This window comes from Labrus bergylta, chromosome 19 (assembly GCF_963930695.1).
Source record: "Labrus bergylta chromosome 19, fLabBer1.1, whole genome shotgun sequence".
In the NCBI taxonomy this organism is placed as follows: Eukaryota; Metazoa; Chordata; class Actinopteri; order Labriformes; family Labridae; genus Labrus; species Labrus bergylta.
Genome location: NC_089213.1, coordinates 4,930,919 through 4,952,088, shown reverse-complemented (window position 1 = coordinate 4,952,088; position 21,170 = coordinate 4,930,919). Strand labels below are relative to the sequence as shown.

General features: G+C 41.7%; 1 protein-coding gene across 1 annotated transcript in view; it reads right to left on the bottom strand.

Moving 5' to 3' along the window:
* Positions 1-19,882, bottom strand: part of pkhd1l1.1 (PKHD1 like 1, tandem duplicate 1) — a 43,523-nt gene extending 23,641 nt beyond the window's left edge. Inside the window, exons 1-25 of the mRNA XM_065948398.1 lie at positions 19,831-19,882; positions 18,583-18,724; positions 18,382-18,490; positions 18,212-18,269; positions 18,027-18,120; positions 16,645-16,715; positions 16,427-16,537; positions 14,766-14,858; positions 13,803-14,068; positions 12,656-12,791; positions 12,282-12,425; positions 12,035-12,189; positions 11,578-11,688; positions 11,087-11,233; positions 10,157-10,281; positions 9,892-10,055; positions 9,565-9,734; positions 7,773-8,009; positions 5,913-6,018; positions 5,361-5,468; positions 5,086-5,250; positions 4,858-4,979; positions 3,858-3,990; positions 2,876-2,992; positions 786-968 (exon numbers count right to left, since the gene is read on the bottom strand). Coding sequence (XP_065804470.1) covers positions 786-968; positions 2,876-2,992; positions 3,858-3,990; positions 4,858-4,979; positions 5,086-5,250; positions 5,361-5,468; positions 5,913-6,018; positions 7,773-8,009; positions 9,565-9,734; positions 9,892-10,055; positions 10,157-10,281; positions 11,087-11,233; positions 11,578-11,688; positions 12,035-12,189; positions 12,282-12,425; positions 12,656-12,791; positions 13,803-14,068; positions 14,766-14,858; positions 16,427-16,537; positions 16,645-16,715; positions 18,027-18,120; positions 18,212-18,269; positions 18,382-18,490; positions 18,583-18,724; positions 19,831-19,882 — 3,319 coding nt within the window. The remainder of the gene's footprint in view (positions 1-785; positions 969-2,875; positions 2,993-3,857; positions 3,991-4,857; positions 4,980-5,085; positions 5,251-5,360; positions 5,469-5,912; positions 6,019-7,772; positions 8,010-9,564; positions 9,735-9,891; positions 10,056-10,156; positions 10,282-11,086; positions 11,234-11,577; positions 11,689-12,034; positions 12,190-12,281; positions 12,426-12,655; positions 12,792-13,802; positions 14,069-14,765; positions 14,859-16,426; positions 16,538-16,644; positions 16,716-18,026; positions 18,121-18,211; positions 18,270-18,381; positions 18,491-18,582; positions 18,725-19,830) is intronic.
* Between the last annotated feature and the right edge of the window lie 1,288 nt (positions 19,883-21,170).

The following is a 21,170-nucleotide window of genomic DNA, read 5'->3' as shown; positions in this document are numbered from 1 at the left end:
AGTTATCCTATTATGCTGAGGCTGATTTTAAAAACTCACACATAGTGTCACAAAGCTGGACGTCCAAACTAAACGTGGGCAAAGTTTCAGATCATGAGTTAAATGTACGTTGGAGGGATCCCAGGATAAGTCTGCAGGGGGGGGGGCGCTAAACGGCTTATTCTGCAAATCATGCTGTAATTCCCTGATATGAAACCAAGAATTTCACGAGACAGCTTCAGGCTTAATTATTTTACGTAACCTGAGAGCGCTCTATAAACAGCTCAGGTCCTTGTTCTATGTTGTTTTTTTACCATGACTGTGTGCACACTTCTATCTTGTGGTGTAAAGCACTTTGTAGCTGTGCTTTCAGAGGTGATATATACATAAATATATTGCTATTATTATCATTATCAAGCCTTAAGCTGTAAGCTGTTGAAACCTCTTTCAACTTTCTGAGCTCTCTTCTCCCAGCACTGGAGAGCAGCCCTCCCCTGGCAGCCCTGCAGCGTTCTGCCCCCCCCTGAGAAAGGCTCCCAGAGAGCTGGCCAATCAGAAGAAAGTGGGCACGTGGGGAAGAGACAGCAGGTGAAACAAACTGCTTCAGGCTGAAAGGAGGGTTTTATTGACGCCACCATGAAAGGTGAACATGAGTAAATCTTGCGTACGTTCTTAAAGACATTTCACTTTATCATTCATTTCTAGAAGAAGAAACAGAAGAACCTGCGTCGCCCCACAACACTAACCATCACAGACTGATGTGATCTGACAGAGTAAGCGAGAGGTATCGTGACTCAGTGTTCTACCTGTTGTCGTCTGGTCTCCGCTGTTGAATGGTCCGTTCTCGTAGGTGGCGCCCCCTGGTGCCGTCACACTGAACACACTGTAGCCGACTTTCTGGAAGGCCGGAGCTTCCCAACGCCACTTTACCGTGTCTCCAACGCACACTGTCAGAGAGGTGGGGTCCCATGCATACCCCTGCCCATGAGCTGGACCACACAGAAAAGTTATCAAAGGGTCAGAGGGAAATCAGTCCTCAAGGGTAAGCAACAAGTTTAAAAAACATCTAAAGTAAATAATGATAATTATGGAAATGGTCTCAGTCACTTCCTTGTAGTGTTGTGGTCAAGACCAAGACCAAGACATACCCAAGACCAGACCAAGACATTTAGGGATCGAGACTGAGACAAGACCAAGACCATAAATACCAGTGATAAATCCTCATCTTATGTGCAGCGGGGGCATCACTAATTTATACCGTAACACTGAGAACTACAAATAAACTGAAGTTATCCATGTTTTAGAAAAGGTTTGCTTTCCTCCTAATCACAGTAATGATGTGGAAAAATAGCCAATCAGTGGTGGTCTTGTTTGGTCTTGATTTAAAAGCTGGAGTCCAGTCTGGAGACCGGTCTTGTGAGTACTTCAACCCTTCTTCCTTGCTCGCAGTAGTTTTCAGTGATGCAGTTCTTCTCCAGCTGGACTGTATTTAATCTACTCAGGTTCATTTTTTAATCTGCAAAAAGGACTGAAATGTTAACGTACTGTGGTGTATGCCCTGGTTGGTGACCATGTGGGTCTTCTCCGTCGACTTCAGCTCACACTGCAGCTCATTCTCTGACGCTGCCGTCACTTCACACTCAGCTTCTCCTGTTGATCCCAAAACCAGAACAAAACATGAGAGACCACAAACACAACCCAGAGGAGGACGAAGTAAAGGAGTAGTTCTTTTTAACTTTAGAAAACGATTCAAACTGTTCTATCATCTGTTCAGATATCGTATTTTCATATATTTACCCAGCTAGTGTTATCAGGTATCCATCACTTTAGCTTAGCTGTTTATAAACAATGGCCGAATTAATGAAAGTGTCTTTCCATTACTTCAGCGAAATAATTCAAATAGTTCTAAATCCATCACAGTTTTTTAATCTCTAAAAACTCACCGCTTCAACATCGTCTGAAAACGACTCACAAACAGTTGTTTTCACAGTTTTATTTGATTGTTGTTCTTTGTGAAGCTTCTGGGAGTACTCAGATAAGCGCTTAAAAACTACTTCTGCTACTTCAACTCAATAACTTTAGCTGCTATGTTTTTCAATTTTATACCCATTATTTTAAAGTATTAAAACCAGTTATTCATTATCAACCAGTTCAACGACACATTTGGCAAACTAGGGGTGCGGCCTCAAATCATTTTAGGATAGATTGTTGACGGGAGTCGTTGCCGTGGTGATGCTCCTGTTTGCAGTCGCTTGGCCTCTCGTTGCTTACCGACAGAGACGTGGTTGTCGAGGGTGTTGTTGCTGAAACCAGATCCAGAGACGGTCAGCCTGGTTCCTCCGAACAAAGAGCCAAACCTCGGGGAGACGTCGTGGATTTCCAGGATGTATTTAATGTCGGTGCTCACTCCGCTGCGATGAAATGAAAAAGCAAACAATGACATTAAAAACTGAATGAACCGCGTTTCAAGTTTCTTTAATTGGCGCTTTGACATAATTAACTTTTGTTACGTGACCCATTATTTATGCACAAAAACAACATATTGGTTTTCTTTCCTCTCTTAAGATAGTTTGATTTGTCGTCTGTGTTAGTGTCCACTCTTTAAACTGAATGTTGAAATGATTGTCGTCTAAAGAAATAAAGAGAGAAGACATTTTGCACAACACGTCTAAAGCTGTGATAAAAATGCAAAAAAAAAAAAAGCTTTTGAAACGCTTCAATCACAGCTGGCGACATAATCAGCACGCTTTCATCTGGTGCGTATCAGATGGAGCGTTGACAAGAGGAAATATTTCTCCGGATCTCTCAGTGGAGCGTCACCTTGTCTGTGGGTAGCCGTTGTTGCCGACCTGCACGTGCACCTCGTACACACCGGGTGGCAGCACGGGGAGCGTACACTGGATGTTGGTCGCTGTCCATTGCACTATCATGCACCTCTTGGCACCGACTAACACCACGCTGTCGTTGTCTCGTCCTCCCAGGTTTGAACCAGTGACGGTAAGAACTTGTTCTCCTAAACAAAAACAAAAAGACAAAAAAAGATTCCTGTCAGTCAAGCGCCAAGATAATTAACACTTGTCACCTCGTTAATGCCGCTTCACTCTGAATTGGTGCCACTGATTGTCCTGCAGATTAAAAGCTATTCTCATTGTTCATTGCTCATACTATAATTATGAGATTCTGAAAGTTTAGCTGGCGTGAAGGACAAAAACAGAAAAAACCTGAAAGTTGACATTACAGGACACTGGAACAGAACCGAAGAGGTTTCCACACATTCCTCCCACAGCTCAGGGTGACAGCGGAGTCGCATGTCAACGGTGAACAGAAAGGCCAAAATAATGACAGCAATCTCCTCGTCCTCCCGTCTGACACTTGTAATTACACTGATGTATATTACTGTCCGTCAACAGTCAGAGCGGCACTCAGTCACAAATGATCTGTCAGTCAGGTTGTTTGTAAAAACGCTGTAACAGTACAGGAATCTGTGATGGGAAACTTTGAGACACATAAATGTTCGTTTTCACACGTGAGGCTTTGTTTTTTATCTTCATGTGCTCGTGTGAAAGCTTAGTTTCCACCTAAAGGCTTTTGCACGCTGAGTCAGTTTTTTCCGTCTGAAAATTGCCGCTTACCATACTGACAGCCGCTGTTCAAGATCAACTGCTTCATGGAAATAGGTGGTCTTCATTTTAATGTGTGGTTCCAGTATAGCTAGCAGTGTTTCAAACTGGATCACTGACATTGGTACTAGTCATCATCCAGGCCTTTTTATTTCCTCCCGCCTTGATTATTGTAATTCATTACACACCTGTGTCAGCAGCCCGGCTTTTAACAAGAACCAACACATCTAAATGTTATTAAATGTTGTGAATACTCACCGGTCACATATGCCGTGTTGGGACTCATGCTTGAGATCTGCGGGGTGAGGTCACTATCATATGTGAAAGAGCTGTTGGCAGTCAGACTCATGTTTCCAACCATCACCATGACCGCCTCAGATCCTGCAGATCCCTGATACAACAGACATCAGCATTCATACATCATTAATAATAATAATAACAGACATGAAACAACATTTTCCCTTCAAATGAAAAAGTAGAATTATTGTTGAAGTGACATGAGATACAAAATATTAGATACATTTCACATCAATTTTGGCGCCCCCTGTGGACAAAGCGTTACGTCTTATATTTGCTGATTCGGTCCTTTACATGCGCGACAAGTGTTCACTGTAGAAAAAAAAATCATGGTGCTTTCTTTAAATGTCAAACATGCTAACTCTGTGAACCTTTGCCAGGGAAAATCCAAACAAAGGCTCCTTCGGTGTGCATGCTATAAATAACTTTGACCCGGTGACAGCGGTGACAGCGGTGACAGGCATTAAGGATAATTATATGGAAATATTCAGTTTCCTGACTTATGGTCTGGTATGCTCCTGCAGGACAAGTAGAGGCAAATATAACATAAAGAGACTTCTCACTAGTCTCAGAGCAAAGCCAGCAAGATGCTTCAGAAAAGTCATACAAGTGGGGGTCGTCACATCGGAAATGCTGACTCTATCTAACTTTCAATCAGTGTCATAACCAAGCGGCAACCTGCGGGCTTGAAAAATGAAGCCAATGTGGAAGTGCAAAATCCTGCACCCCAGAAGTCATACATACACACCACAGCAAAAAAGAGCAAGAGGCAGATGAATCATAACCCATTATATACACTGTGAACCATCGTTTTTGAACCAGGATGTAAACATGTTAATTTCTTAGGGCTCTGACGAGGATTTCTTGGCGTTTGCAGCCCGCCTCAAGTGGACACTCAAAGGAACTTCCACATCATCTTTGTTTTTAACACCAGAGGTCGCTGTTTGGTCTTTATACTTACCGCTGGAGTTCTGCACTTCAGCTCAGTGTCACCGGCGTTTACGACGGTGCACTCCTTTCCACCGACAGTAACTGTGGAGTCCTGGCTGAAGCCGTAACCTGTCACTGTCAGCAGGGTGCCTCCTTAGAAAACAACAGATTGAAAACGATGGTCAAACTCTGTGATATCATCTTCAGAGTCAGAATTTGCTAAATTGGGCTGCATTGATATTTTTGCATAACGTCTTACCTGCCAGACTTCCAGAGAGCGGCGAGAAAGAGGAAACGCTGGCCAGGTAGGTGAAGTAGAACATTTTGCCATCAGGGGAGCTCGTGTTACCCAGAGACGGGAAGCTGACGGACACCCGGTAGGTACCAGCACCCGAGCTGCCGAGCCTGCACACCTGAGTGGTGTCTGATTTATGACAGTGAAAAAGATCAGGTTACACTTCTTCACCTCAATAACAAACAGCTGGCTCAATTCAACAACGTATAGTATTCAGTCTCCAGACATATCTCACAGACCTGTGATCTGTTCAACGTGGCATCTGGCGTTTCCCACAAAGATGTCGGCATGTTCGTCACTGAAGCCGGTCCCGGTGACCGTCAGAAGAGTCCCCAGGCCATTCGATCCTGGAGGTAGCAACACTTCATTTAAGTACGACATAATTATTGAAAAACAAGAGAAAACGTAGCACTAAAAATGTAAAATCTTTCACAATAAAAGGTCAAGCGATGTCTAAAAGTGATTGGAGCTGTACTCATTTTGAGATTGTTCTCTCTTTTATTTTGAAGGTTTATTTTGGGGCTTTTTATGGAAAAAAAAAAAAGAAAAAGTGTCAAAATCCACCAGTCACAGTGGTATGCAGAAATGTTGATTTCCAGCACTGGTACGCACGCACCAACCATTAGGCTACTGGCACTCTGAAATGTCTTATTTTACTTTTTTTAACTTTTTCCTCGGGTTTCTTTTGCTTTAGAACTATAAGTGGTTGTAAAAATAATGTTTTCAAATGTAATAAAAACGTAATAATTCTTCATGTGAGCAGAAAAAAAACCATTATCCGAGGACGGCACCTTGAGTCGGGCTGATTCCAGTCAAAACCGGAGTCTTCTCCACTGAATACTCGAACCCACAGTCCCCAGAACACATCGAGATGATGTCATTGATGAGGACCAAAACCTGCAAACAACATCCACACACACACAAAAAAAAAACCCATTCAAGGTGTTTGAACGATAAAGAAAGACAACAGTTTGATAATTGAGGTCAGTACTGTAGCTGTCACTAAAACACAGAATGCAGAGGAATCATTTAGTAGCATGCAAACATTATAATCTAATCCTGCCTGGAGGCGTTAAATAGATGAATACAGCCACACAATGCAGAGGCAGACAAAAATAGGATTGGCTCTCCAGGATATGTACGAAGCAAACAGGAAAGCAGACATAAGACAGACACAATGATGGTGGAACCCAACCCCGATGTACCCTGAGGGTTCAGGAATCTCTGATATACCGAACCTGTGTTTTGGGTTCCGGGACACGAAGCAAGTCTGCTGGCAGGCTACGCATCCTCACACCTCCTCTTGTCCTCTCACGGACGAAAACGCTTGGCTTGTTGCCGACAACCATCGAGTCGTTCACCTGTCGTTGAGATAAATCACCGTCAGGTTTCAGAACTGAGCTGCTGTTGAAGCGTTGATGGTTGGAACAGAAGGTGAAAACAGTACGAGTGAATACTGACAATGAAACGTCTTCCAACACCTCGCTAATGATACTGTCACTGCTGCAGCTACTTTCAGATGATTAGAGATTCATCCCCCAACTCTCAAACAAATATTCATCAAAAACTTGAATTCATTGAATAAAATAGTTTAACATTTTTTAGATATCATTGCACGTTGAATCTTAAAGTTTTTAAATGTCTGATGATTTTTGTTGCCCTTGTCAGCACTCTAAGTTTTAGATGAATAAAGCTGCCTTGCTTTGACTTACCGGTAATTGAATCAAAACAATAATTGTTCAGTAAGAAGCGGAGTCTGACCTTTATCGGAGGCTGGTTTCCAGGGTTTGTGAGCCACTTCACCCACCAGTGCGGTCTCCTGCAGTTTCCCCGCTGACGGACGTCGACCTGACCCATCCCTGCGATCCCCTGCAGAGCGTACATCATGTCCTTCTCGCTGATGTCCACCGACAGACCTGAAGACAAGCATTGGTTGGGTTATAAACGCAATGAAAAACAGGGCTGGAGGTTAAAGGATTACTCCAAGTTGTGACTGCATGTTCATTTTACACTGTGTGCAGTAGTTTGCCTGCATTTATTAATAATTTAAAAAGTGCTGAGGACTCTTGTCGGTGAATGTGTGTCCAGCGGGATACTGAGACTCTGTGGTCAGCGACTTCAGAGCACCAGATTCTTCATGCCTGCAGAGCCGATTACTTCATAAAGTCATCGTTCACTATTATTGACAGACCCAACAAAATTCTCTAAAAACAATCTGGTGTGATGTTGTAACTGTAACGACTGTGGGCGGATTTTCCCCACCACAGCATCCCTGGGTTTCCAGACTAGACTCTACAGTCATGGACTTCAAAGGAATATAACATCCAAAGGTGCACAGAGCTGATGACATCATCATTACTAATCTGAGGTCATTTATATATTTTGTATTTTAATGTCTTTTGTTCCGCTCATATTTATACTAAATGAGAAGATTTTAGTTTGTTTTTTTTATGTCTCGGCGTTGACACGTTTTCTAAATGCAGGTTTGTTTGTTTATAAAGACTTCACAGCTGAAAGTCACAGAGTTCAAAATCACAAAGACTTTGTCGTCTGCCTGTTTTTGTTTTCTGTACATTATTCATTCATTGCCACAGACAGGATGAGTGACTGAATGAAGGAGCCTTGGAAAGTGACCAACTCTTCATGCATACCTTTAAAATCAGGTCAGTGTTACTCATCACTACAGATCCCACACTGTCCCATAGGAAGCTGAAAAGGCAGTTACACGACAGATAGCCGTCTTTAGTACCTTCAACAGTCTCGCCATTAAACTCCAAGTCGAAGGAGCCTTTGAGAGGAGGAGTGGCTCTGTGAGCGCGAGTGACAGAGACGGTGGCGGTGGCTGACACATCCTGGAACTCAGCCGTGTCCTCGCTGCTATTAGACTTCTAAAAAACAAGAAGAAAATTAGGCATTCATAAAAACAATTCAAAACAAATCTCTTCACAAGAGGCCTAGACTGACATTTTTTGTCATTCTTGAACATATTATATTCTTGATGTGAGCAGAGAGATTCCCAGGGGGCTGGCAGGAAAAACTCAGAGTAAAGTCAGGGAGGAAAAAATGTCTGACTCGCAGCACAGCCTGAAGATTTGGGGTCATTTTCAGGAGTTTTGTGTTAGAAAACAACAATGTAACTTTGTTGTAAATCTGAAATAATGGGATCTATATAAACAACAAAACCAAGCAGAGGTTTTTTTTTTAATAATCATTAAAAGCGACAGCAGGATAAAATGACAGTGGATTAATATCAGATTACTGTCAGCTTTGATTGTATAAATATTACAGCAGACACTCCCTGCAGACATACTTAAACATGTCACTCCTTTAACAGTTCACAGTCTGTTTCCGCTGCCGATCTGTTGTAAAAATAACGTCTGTACAGCATGTCGCTTCATGAGATACTGTATACACAGGCTCTTAGTGAAGCCTCTCTGAACTCTAACTTGACGTATGCTGTGTTACATTCCATCTGTTACACATGAAACCTCTGACAATGTGTCAGGAATAGTAAAAATAAAATCATGTGATATCAACGCTGAGAGAAAATTCTTGCAAAGTGAAAATAACCTCAGAAAACCGAGCTCGAATATCATAAACTTTCTACTTTTCTAAGGACTGTTCGGGCGTGGCAGATCACAATTTGATCGACATCTTCAGTTGCACGAGGGACAGACATGGCAGGGGAGCACTCAACAGTACTAATCAATCTTCTGATTCAGAGTCAGAGGAGCAAGCAGACGCTACGGCTTCTGAAAATATTCCTTTAAACTGTCACTGAGTGACGAGTGACAAACCGCTCTGCTGTCTGTAACGCTCCCCCCATGTATACTCTCTATCCCAGTTGGCAAAGTGAGCAGCTCTTTTGTCTACTCTTACTTTTTTGAGTCGTTTTAAAAATAATAAATTTTACTTTGACTAAAGTTTATTTTTGGGTAAGTATTGTACTTTCAAAAAAGGTAAAATAAAGTTTCAGGCTTTTCCGTCCACTGCCTGAAGCTGGCCAGTTGATTGGCTGACGTGTACGACGTGACAGACTGAAAAAACATATAGATCGCAAAGAAGAAAAACATGTCTGCCTATACTCAAACTGCTAAATGGAGATGCACCCAGCTTTATTCAACATCTGGGTGGATGAGGATTCTGCAGGTTTGTCTTTTCTAGAATTTTGAGTCTCATTGTGAAATGTTTTTGTTTCAGGGTATAAGGCTAATTAATAGCTAGGTGCTACCTGTTCACATCACCTTAGGCTCCACCCCTTTTAACAAATATAAACCTTTGAAACAAAAAAAGAATCCAAACTGGACGGACATCACATATCATCACATCTTTTCATTCAGGCTACCACAATAACTTAAATTCATGTAATGAAAAAAAAAAAAAGATCACTGCCACTAGACTCTAAAATAACTCTGATGTAGACACTGAATTAATCTCTTATACCTGCATGAAGCCAACTTCCAGCAGTGGGAACCCAAACGCACATTCGTCGGGTCTCGCTTTGATCTCGTAGCTGAGTTTGGGAGCAGTCGAGGCTCCTCTGCTAACAGAAATCACCCCAAAGGTCTGACCCTCGTCCTCAAAGGGAGGAGGTCTCCTCAAGAGGGGAACAACTGTAAGAAAAACAAGCCGGATAAAATGACACAAAGTGCGAGGCTTTGTATGAGAAACAGGGGGACGGTTTTCCTGTTTTTCAAGAACACTCTGTAGATTAAATCAAATAAATATGTAACCAATCCTCTAAAAACACAAAACCACCTAGCTATGTACCGAATGTATTGCGGGTGGTGGGATTCTTTCCCATGTGAACGGCATCCACGTAGAAATCTGCAGCAGACTCGTCTTTGTAGAGGTTGAACTCCAGCATTTCAAAATTGCTTCCGGTGTATTCTGTCTGCAGGGACGTCTTCAGGTCTAAGCATGTGTAACTCCACCTAGTTAAGAGAATAAACGTTATTTCTACACGCTGCAATTTGTTTCTGAAAAGTTTGAAAATATCCAACAGTTTAAAAAGCCCTTCATGTCTTTCACTGACCCGTCTCCCTTAGCGAACAGAGCGACGATCTTTGCCGTCTCTTTGCTGGTTTGGCCTTGGCTGTTTCTGTAAGTGAACCTCACTCCGACTTCATTCTTCAACGTTCCCTTGTATGCAAAGCAAAGCTGCAAAAACAGGGATGGAAAGATGAAGAATATTTACAGAGACAGTTTCTAATACTTTCATGATCGCATCCATTCGCACTGAAGCAGAGAAAAGCCTTCCAACATATTTTTCAAGACATGGAGCTTTGTTTTTGTTTTTTTTAAATAACGAGACGATGTAACGGTTGAATAAAGAAAACAAAAGGTTGATTCCACTTTGAACTTGTGATGTTAATCAGACATCGTGAGTGACACGGCAGCATGCGGAGATGGTGTATTGTGTACAAATGTTCTCCCTCCGTCAGATATAGATCAGTCCTTTTCATTTAAGGTGAAGTCTCGTCAGGGTGAAACGATGCAGGTAAATGCAGCAGACAAATAAAAGAGTCATTCATTCATGATGAGGTATCGCTTCATCTTGAGAAATTTGTCTTTTGTTTGAAAGTGGAAACATCATCATGCACTACCCCTCTGACTGCATGAAGTCATCATGACGCAGCCTAACCGCCAAAGACATAGCACATTTATCTTTTCCTAAACTATTCAATAAAACGTTGTTAACTGTTACAAAAGTTTTTCCTGGTTGAAATGAGTTCATGCTGAGCAGCGTTCCCATGAAAGGGCGGCATTTAACCACATTCAAAAAAGAGCAGCGTCATACTTTACAGACTCAGAGTATAAAGAAGTAATGCACATAATCCGGACTCAAGTCATCAAAGCTGCAGCGACAAATGCAGAAAATTAAACAATACAGACTGTGTGGTTGTGGAAATGATATTAAAATGCACAAAATGACAAACAACAGACAAAGTCAAGGTTTCTTTACCGCGGGATACTTGTCCAATGGAACTGCTCCGTACGTGCCACCAGACTCTTTGGAGAAACTGTCCATGAAGAGGACTCCAGGGTTCTTCAGAGACCACTGGCCACAGAAGCCCATTTTCACCGCAGTCCCCTTCTGGCCACCGTCGTACTGATGAGGAGAAGGAATCAGAAGACTACTGTGAGGATCCTAAATCAGATGGTCGGCTCAATTAAGAGGCACTGGATAGCCTATCCGTTATGACCACATGTACAGAGGCTAAAGTCCTCGTCGCAGCGGCCGTGGGTTTGAATCCAACCTCGACTATTTACTGCATGTCATCCCCAATTTCTCCTCCCAACATTTCCTATCCCCTCTTCAGCTCTCACTTCCAATAAAGTATAAAATGCCCCCCCAATATGAATTAACAATGTACCTACAAGAGCCTTTTACACTCCTCCACAGTTAGAGAAACTGATCCTACAAACCCAGTCTGGTTTTCTGTCCCCACTGACCTGAGAGTAGTCGTTTTCGTAATCCTTGAAGAGCTTCACATCTGTTCCTTCAGTGGTCACAATCTCACCAGGACACTCCGCTTTGATCAGATCCTCCAGAGCTGACTGCACCTGTTCACAAATTCACACAAGGCTTGAGTTCAGTATTTTGAGGATCGATGGGTTCCCTGTGCACAGCCGTGCTCCTCATCCGGGGTGCAGCTAGACCAGGAACAGAAAGAGTAATTCAGCGCACGCCAGGATTGTTCAGATGAACTTTTGAATTTTAACGTTTTTGATGCATTAAACTTTAAAGTCTCAACAATCCCGCTCTGCGCTGGATTACTTTCATCTTGATTTCAGTATTGTTTACACTACTTCTAAAAGTATGATGTGCAACACCTTCAATCCAGAATCTGTTCAGACAAGAATCAGATACTAAGAAGAAGTCATTGATTCAAATCAGGGCTACACAAACCTCGGACTCTGTGGTGTTGTACGGGATGGGTTTTGTAGGGATTCCCCCCCAAAGCAGAGTGAAGGTCTCCATGTTGCTTTTCCCCTTTGTAACCTCATCGACAGTGACGTTAGTGTCAGCGCTGTAAGGCACGGCTTTAAGAAGATCATAATCCCCTGCAATAAATAAAGAACTTTAAAATCACTGTTTTTATGTATTTAAAGTTGATCTGGGAGTCATTTTTGCTGACTCTTCCGTCTCTCCGTACCTCTCACAGAATTGAATGTGACCGTGTAGGAGGAGCCTTGGGTAGCGTCCTGTTTGGTGACCTGGACGGTGTCGGGTTTGATGGAGTAAAGGTCGTTCAGGGCTGCTTCCACCACTCCAGGTGAGGCAGTGACGGGGATAGGTCCTAAAGCACAGACAAAGAATGGATACATTCATATGGTCTGTTCAGAATAGAGGATAAAAAAAAGAAAACAGAAGATAATAAAGAGGGGGTAACATATGTTTCGTGGTGGGTCATCAGACGGCACCAGGGGTATCGAGGCATCAGGTAGTTGAAGGCACATCCCAGGGCAGCAGAGTAGGAAGCGTTTTTGTTTTTTTGCTTTTACATAATTTATTTTCACACCACATTACCAGTCTTTGCCTCTCCATAGCCGAGGCTGAAGAAGGTGCCTGAACATTGATGGCTGGCACAGCTGCTGTTGACGGTGACCTTCTGGACCTCTTTGACTGCGGAAACGTCCTCTGACCAGAGTCCAAAGGTAACAACCTGGATAAGAGCGAGAAAGATCAAGAGGTGATAAAACAGCAGTGAGATGTCGGTGTTTTTTTTATTTCCTGCGTTCACCAAAATGACAGTAAACACTTGTGTTGATAAGGATAACTGTGTAACTTCTACAGCTACACATCCAGCACTACATTACATCCTTTTCTAGCTTTATTGCTGAGACTAAAACCATCATCTCTACCTCCAAAAAGATAAAACTGGAAACAACAAAAAGCCAAAAAGAGAGCTTGCTGCTAGCGTAATTATTAGAAGACTGCAGTGACTTCCCTGAAGAGCCTTCATTTTTACCCCAGTTCAGAGCTGTATGATAAACTAAGCTAAAATAAGCTAAGCTAGAAATTGTCTGTTTAGCTTCACTTTTAGCACAGAGAACTGAAAGGAAGGGATTCCCAAAATGTCAAACCTCTTCTATGAGTTGGAGGAAGGTCAAATAATCTATGATTAATGGATTAAAGCTACGGGTAAATCAGCATGTGAACAAAACCATACCTGTTCCTCATCGAACACTTCCTGTTCAGCAATAATGCTCTGAACCTCATTCACAGCATCATTTGTCTGGTCTTCTGTAAAGGGGCTATTATCATAGTACAGGCCCATTTTGATATAAGCGTGATGGCCATATTCCTGATGCACAAGGTCAATGTGGTAACTAAATAAAAAAAAAAAAGAAGAGTCTCAGTTTGTAGCTGTAGGGAATGCAGAATGCTGTGATTGAATGACTTGGAGTTGTACAGGATTGAATTAGAAGCAGAGTTGTGTGTTTACTTACTAATTTCCTTCCTCCAGATACACCCAGTCAGACGTTTGGGAATTAAACAGGCTGTGGGTAAAATATGGTTTGGAGGAGACCTTCACCTGAAATGGAGGGATGTGATCAAAGGCAATTTAAAAGCAGAAATAAAAATGCATAGGATATATTCTCTTTGGTTATTTGTGTGTCAAATGTAAACAGCCTGATTCACAGAAGTGGATGAGCTTCGAGGTGGTTTGTACCTTATCTTCAGGACTGCTGGTGTTGCTGAGGTGGAGCTCACATTTGTCGTCGCAGTTGATGAAGAACTTGTAGTTGCCGCTGAACTTGGGGGCGATGAAGCCACTGATCCGCGTGGTGAAAAAATCCCAACCACGATTAAAGTCAACGGGGAATTCCTTGAGCCATTTGCTCTGGTATCCTGGTGTGTGCTCGTCGTATGTGAAGATCTCGTCCATGGACTTGGGCTTCGAGTTGTTCCACGTTTCCATCTTTAAGCCTCTTCCACCTTTCGGATTCAAATGGAAGTTAAAGATGACGTGTAAAAATGAGGGCTGAAATTATCTAGTTAAATTAGTCTAGTGGAAGAGCGTTATGTTTGTTGTTGTTGTTGTTGAAATTACAGGCCAGTTTCCAGCTGCTCAGGGGTCAGAATTCACTCCCTTTTCGAAAGCCGTTTTCACATATGCACTCGTGAAAATATCGAGATAATTTCAGCAGGAATTCTCTGCATCGGACATTCACCTGACCTGATTGTTCACACATGCAATTCAAAGCAGGAGATTACCCCTGTCATACTTTACATTCAAATAAACACCCTTAAATCAAATTAGATTTTCAGGCTTTTTTTTTCACTTTGATTCTGCATAAAAAAAGCTCTGTGATCGGCTTTGGGAAAGGTTGTTTGTGTGCGACATAAGATCACAAATATGTGCCTTTTGTCAATCAGATAATATTCAACCATGTCACAGAACGCTTCACATCAAAGTCCCTGCGTCCTGACAGGTGATGGGATGAATCCGTCATCTTTGTTGTTAAGTAAGAAGGATGCTTTAAATTCTTGCCGTGATCAAGATGTACGCTGATGTGAACTCGTCGTGCAGATACCGACACGGCTCCAAATAAAGCACCAGGATAGATCAGGATATGCTTTGGTTGCAGCGGACAAAAGGAGAGAAAAGAGTAGAGGCGTATTCTATTCTTACCCGGGAACACTGTCATATTGTTGTTCATCTCATGCATGGCCGTTCTGCACGTTATTCTGTCATCGGACACACTCTGGATGTCACATGGCAGGCCTGAGGGGAAAAAAACACACACACATCTTAGCTCACAATGATAACCTTTCACTGATTCAGAAACACAAAAGGGAATAATGTACTCATCATGTCATCTCTGAGACTCGTAAATTCCAGCTGACATGAAGAGGCATTTATAAACGACTCAATTTGCATTTTTGAGGTGATTTGTTTAGTCAAATGCGACTCTGCTGATAAAACAATCACATGGTTGCATTTCTCTGTCTTCAGGTATTTTAAATTTAAATGTCAAAACTTCAGATTGGATTGTCTTGTTATTTGGAGAAAAAAAGATAGAACTCGAAAAAGAAAAACAATCCTGGTGCCGTCCCTGATCAAAGGTTTGCACTGCCTGATGGGGTCTGTTGTGAAATCGAAAAGGAGCTACTACAGTAGATGATCACATTCATGATGTATTGTTGTTCTAAAAATCTATACTTCAGTACACAGCTGTGTGAAATACTTAAAACTCTGAGATTCAAGGTCTGCCTCAAGCGTAGACTGTAGTATCTCGAAACGTGTCTCTCAGCTTTTTCTTTGAAAGCCATTAAAAAATGAAATAATCTCCCGACTAATCTGAAACTTTGCACAAACTTCCACACTTTCTACCATGAAGTCAAAAAAAATAGTTTTAAATAACTAGGGTTGTCAGCATTAAATCGTCTGCTCTGCAACTTTTTACAACTCAGGGAAACTTGTAGATAATGTTTCAATATCTGTATATTGTTCTGTGTTCTTCTTCTCTCACAGGATATGAGTGTGTGCGTGTGTGTGTTCATGACTGGTTGATCTGTATTTTACTTTTTCTATCAACTGCCCAGACACAACAGATGGAAACTAAATAGTTAGCTAAATCTGGTGCAAAGTATTTTTTCTCGTCTGAGGCTGAGACTGATGTTTTTTTGCATATTGTCCCTGATTCAAAACTAAATTTGCCTGTTAAGCAAATCAATGGTGTGCCATCTCTCACTAGCACACCATTTATAAACTGTTTAAAAAGTCAAGAACAACAAAGGAGGAACAAACTGTTACTATGGAGAGAAGACAAACTTTCTTATTCTAATAATTATAACATGATGAAGACTAAGGTGAGGCCTGTTCCGTCTTAGCAGTGTGAGATAGCGTCTTTTAGGATTTAGTGCTATCTAAATAAAACTGTCTCAGCTGAACTTGACTTCACTGTTAAGGGTGCAGTGACTCAAAGTTTCAAACATGTTAAATGACCTGTGGAGTCTCATGTAAGACAGCAGCTTGTTCTTTTCATGGTCTGCGTTACCTCTAAGCATTCAGAAGATTCTTTCTCTTCCCCCGCGTGACAACTCTTGAGTTTTCTTTTGTTTGTTGCGTCTTAAAGTTACACACATTCTTCAGCTTTGAAAAAAAAAAAGGATTAACACCCTTCGCGTGACTCGAGGCCCCCGACAATGAGTTCTGTTTTGTTTTGGAGACGGACTACACACGTCTATTGCTGCTGAACAGTTAGCCTGGGAACAAGACAAATTATCAACACAGACACCTCCATCTTACCTGACTTCAGGGAATTACGACCCTTAAATCAATTTGCTTACCTCCAACAAGAACACGTGCTGGTGCGTCCGTTTCATCGAAGAAGTGGCCATGAACAGTCAACAGCGTCCCTCCCATGATGCTCCCATTTTTGGGGGAGATTCCGGTCACCTCTAAAGAAGACATACACACACATTTCACCATTAAAATAATGTATAGAAAACAGGAAGTACTACTGAAAGCTGACACAGGTGAACAAACGTCTCTGTGTCTGACGTACCTGCATAGCTCTGGAACATGGCGAGTCTGTTCGATCCCCAGAGCACCATCTGGTCCTTTTTTATTGTAGACCTCAAATTGGAAAGAGATGGTTTCATGTTATTACATGTGTTCATATGAAAAACATGTGTTCAAATAATGGGCTCTTTCTATTTAATTCTGTGTGTGTTGTTTGTGTACTTGTTGCGTAGTGTGATTGTATTGTCTGTATTGCTTGTTGTGTTGTGTGGGATTAATAAAGTTTCCTATTCAAGTCTATTTCACTTGATCCGCCCGCCCCATCAAAGGGGGCATGATGCCATGTGAAACAATGGAGGTGTTTGTGTGCAAATGTTTAACTGAAGTTGCTGAAGTGGTTTGAGGTGTTGGAACAATGCTTTACCTTCCCATGGTGAGAATGTAAGTCAAGTTTTGATGCCCTGTTGGAAAGACAACACATTTATTAAGACCGCTCACACTCTTTTTATATTTATGTCTATCTGTTCCTCTGTCCATCCATCCGTCCGTTCATCCATCCTTCCACCTATCAATCTATCCATCTTTCCAGTCATCTATCCATTTATCCATCAATACATTTATGAATTTATCCATCTATCCATCCATCCATCCATCCAATCTATCCATCCAACCAATAATCCATCATCCATTTATTCATCCATCCATCTATCTATCCATCCAACCAATCCGCCCATTTATCCATCCATCCATTTATCTATCCATCCATCTATCCATCCATCCACCCACCCACCCATTTATCCATCTATCCATCCATTTATCCATCCATCCACCCATTTATCCAACCAACCATCCATCCACCCATCCATCCAATCAACCATCCATTGATCCATCCATCCATCTATCTATCCATCCAACCATCCATCCACCCACCCACCCACCCATCCATCGATAGATGTATATATAGAGAGGAATGGAAGCAGACTTACCAACATACGTCCCTGTCACTCTGCAGCTCATTTCGCCCCACAGGGAATTCTCGGTATTCAGTCGCAGGTGATATCTTAAAAAGGGTGAGTGGAAACAAATGTTTCAATGCTGCACCAACAGATTTTTTTATTTGTATAATGACATGTTCTTTACTTACAGATCATCTGAGTTTGGTTTTAACAGGTCGCATGGTTGTCCTCCCATGTAGACTCTGCAAGAATCCACAAAGATCAGACTCAAAGCTTTACCACGAGGGGTGAAAGTTTAAAAGGACATGTCGTGTTCATGGTTCTTTCCTTTAGCCTTTATTAAAGACGATGAGGCGATATCCTCATTCAAAAGTCAGACATGTCCACATATTATCAAAACTATGCTTAAACGCTGGTTGGAGGCAGGATGTGCTACAGAAACATCAACATCATGGGATGCTTTTAGTACCTCAGGAATCTTTCATTCCGGCCGTTTGAGCTCAGCCTTGTGTTACTACCAAACACGTCGGTGAAGATCAGGCCTGACATATTCACCAGGGAGCCTGCAGAGATTTCAACATGGGGTTAATGGAAAGCTGAGAATAGTCACAGAGAAACCTGCATGCTGCATGCTGTCGGAGGACTGAACAGTACCTGGGTGACCACTCTTTGGAGTCATGACGTTGACGGAAGGTGTGGTGTACCAGACGACCTGAGAGTAATCATTAAGAAAGGAAACAGCCTGTTAGCTTACCGATCCAAACTTGGCCGGATTCAATCACTTACGAGTGAAGGCCTCTGCTTGACATGAGCAGCATACTTACAGTGAAGCCGCACCAGTATGAGTTGGGAGAACCATAGCATAGTTTGTTGTCAGGAACTGGTTTGCCATTCACAGTGACACGGACATAATATCTATCGTTTGGTAAGGGTCTGAAATGACACATTTGAAAAGCAAATAAATCACACTGAATAGTGACTTGTGTACTAAATTCAATAAAGAGCCCCTTTGGTCTGTAGGCTACCTGGTGTAACACATGATCTGGTTTCTGTGCGTCGAGTCTCTCTCCACATCGCAGATGACCGACATTTTGTCAGACACCAATGTCACTCTGTTGCCTGACTCTTCGTTCGGATTCAACTGGACCTGATTTGCCACGGCAAAATCTGGAAAACAATGAAATAAATCAGAACAACTTTTACAGCAAAACATCCAGATGATTTTCCTTGACGAATCAGTTTGACAGAAAACAAGAATAATGCTTGTGAAGGATGTAATTTCCAGTTCCAGTTCCTCACCGGCTCCATGAATGGTTATTTTTGTCGCTCCCATAGAACTTCCAGAATGTGGAGTTATGTAGTCAACACGCTGAGCACCTGAAATACATTTTAAAGAAACACAAGAAGAGAGATTTGGTTGACAATAATATCAATTTGAACTGAATATGCTGCTAATGAATCTCAGATGACGTCTAAGTTATTGTTTGTGACGCAAACTGCCTTTAAGTGCTCACTTTGATAGCTTGAAATTAAAAATGTCAAAGGAGAATAAATATGCATGTCTGACGTGTCGGACATTTTGAAAGCGATGCACTTTATATTTGCATCTGTATAACATAACACTAGTATTGTTGGCGTAATAAGATTGAAAAATGCCGCACAGAGACTAAGTGATGTCTGTACCTGTGACTCGCTTGTATCAAAAATTCAAAGTCCAGATATGTTATCCAAAATAGTGAAAATACAAATTCTAAACAAAAGTCCAAAAGATGACGATGATTACGGTGATGATGATAAAGATGACGATGGCGGTCAACAGAAAATATTTCAAACCCCCTCACCCTCTTATTCTAGCCGCCCGCCACCCCAATGCACAGGTAAAAATAAGGTAAACCACGCCCACCTGAAATCACCGGGAATAATATAAAACCCATATAAGGAGCAAAATATAACAAATCATCAACCGAGGTAAAAACACACATTATGGCTCCTACGACGGGATAAGTACACTTTAAGAGAGACTCGATTGGCTCTGCGAAAAGGTGGGAAAAATATGTGCATGTGTCAAATCTGTACAGACAATCAGCCATGTTGGATCGGATAATATCGACATTTCAGATATCGTAAAGAAATGTAACACTGTGCATCTTTACAAGGGCTGGTGTAGGTAATAAATACGGCTATTTCCACATTTTAAAACAGTCAAATGTAGGATTCAAACATTGCAGATATTTACAAAACTTTTTGTAGTTTTTTTTAAAATGTCGACTTACTGCAGCAGCAGAGTGTGAGGAGGAGAACCACCAGCTTCAGCGGGGACTCCATCCTTGAGATTTCCCAGATTTCCCTGCTGTCTCACCTGCAGCCTGATGTGATCAACCGTCTGAGTGATGGGAAACTGAAAAAATAATCTTACACAGAAAGTGCAGTTTTAGAAATACAGTCCTTAAAAGATTTATTTTAAAGTCCACAATAGAGCGTAAAATGCTTCACAGGATGGTGATAAACAGGAAGACACAGAGCAAACAACAAACTTCACCAGCATAATTAAATAAAAAATATTAAGTGATAAAATTTATAATTATCCCCAAAATCTGCACCACTACATGAACAGCTTGTGTGATTCTTTAGTGAAAGCTCACCTGCTGAAAACGCTATTCTCCTGTTGAATGTCTCAGGTGTCAGAGAGAGAGACTCTACCTGTGCGCAGGGTTGCTCACTCTCTTTATACCTCTCACCTGTTGGTGGGGGGAGGGGACAACCTAATCTGATATCTACACAATTATTCACCACAACACACTTCTTTTTGTTTTTGTTCCGATGTCCTGTCACAGGGTGAAACCTGGCCAGAAAAGACGTGATGAGTGACAGCTTCATGGGTGGGAATCTGATTCATGACTATTGTGATGGAAGTGAAGAGGAAGTTATGAAACAGTCACTGCCACATGGAGAAAGACATCAACATTCAAACAGGATTCTTACTATTAAACTGATATCTTACAGCTTTTAAATGCATACAGGATTTGAGTTCAGTGGATATTTCTTACTGAGAATACAGAAAATGATCATAGTCGACTTAAGAAAAGTTAGTATTTATCACGCTGAATTTTGTCCAGAGCCGAAAAAAAAGTAAAAGAACATCCCTTGGAATAAAATGATAACGCCTAATCTTGAATCATGGTAAAGGTCATCTAAGGATTTTCATTTTGGGTGCCGGGTTAGTGCGTGCAACCCATGTACAGTCCGGAGGCCATGGTTTTCCAAGCAGGCGGCCCGGGTTTGAATCCGCTCTGCAGCTCCTTTCCTGCATGTCGTTCCCCGCTCTCTCTCTCTCAACGATTTCTGACTTATCCATTGTCTTAGCTCTAATTAAAGGCATAAAAAGCCCAAAAATAAACCTTTAAAAGGATTCATATTAAGTGTTTTGTTTCCTCTGATGGTGACCCAACAATGTGCAAACAAATGACTTGCATAATTTCCAAAAATAATTAAATTGTTTCTTGGATATCTCTTAATTTCATGGTTCTCCTTTGAATGTAGACCTTTGTGAGACACTTTAAGTACAGCTTGTTCGTATCTTAAATGCCTTTCCTATAAGCAGAAACACAAAATG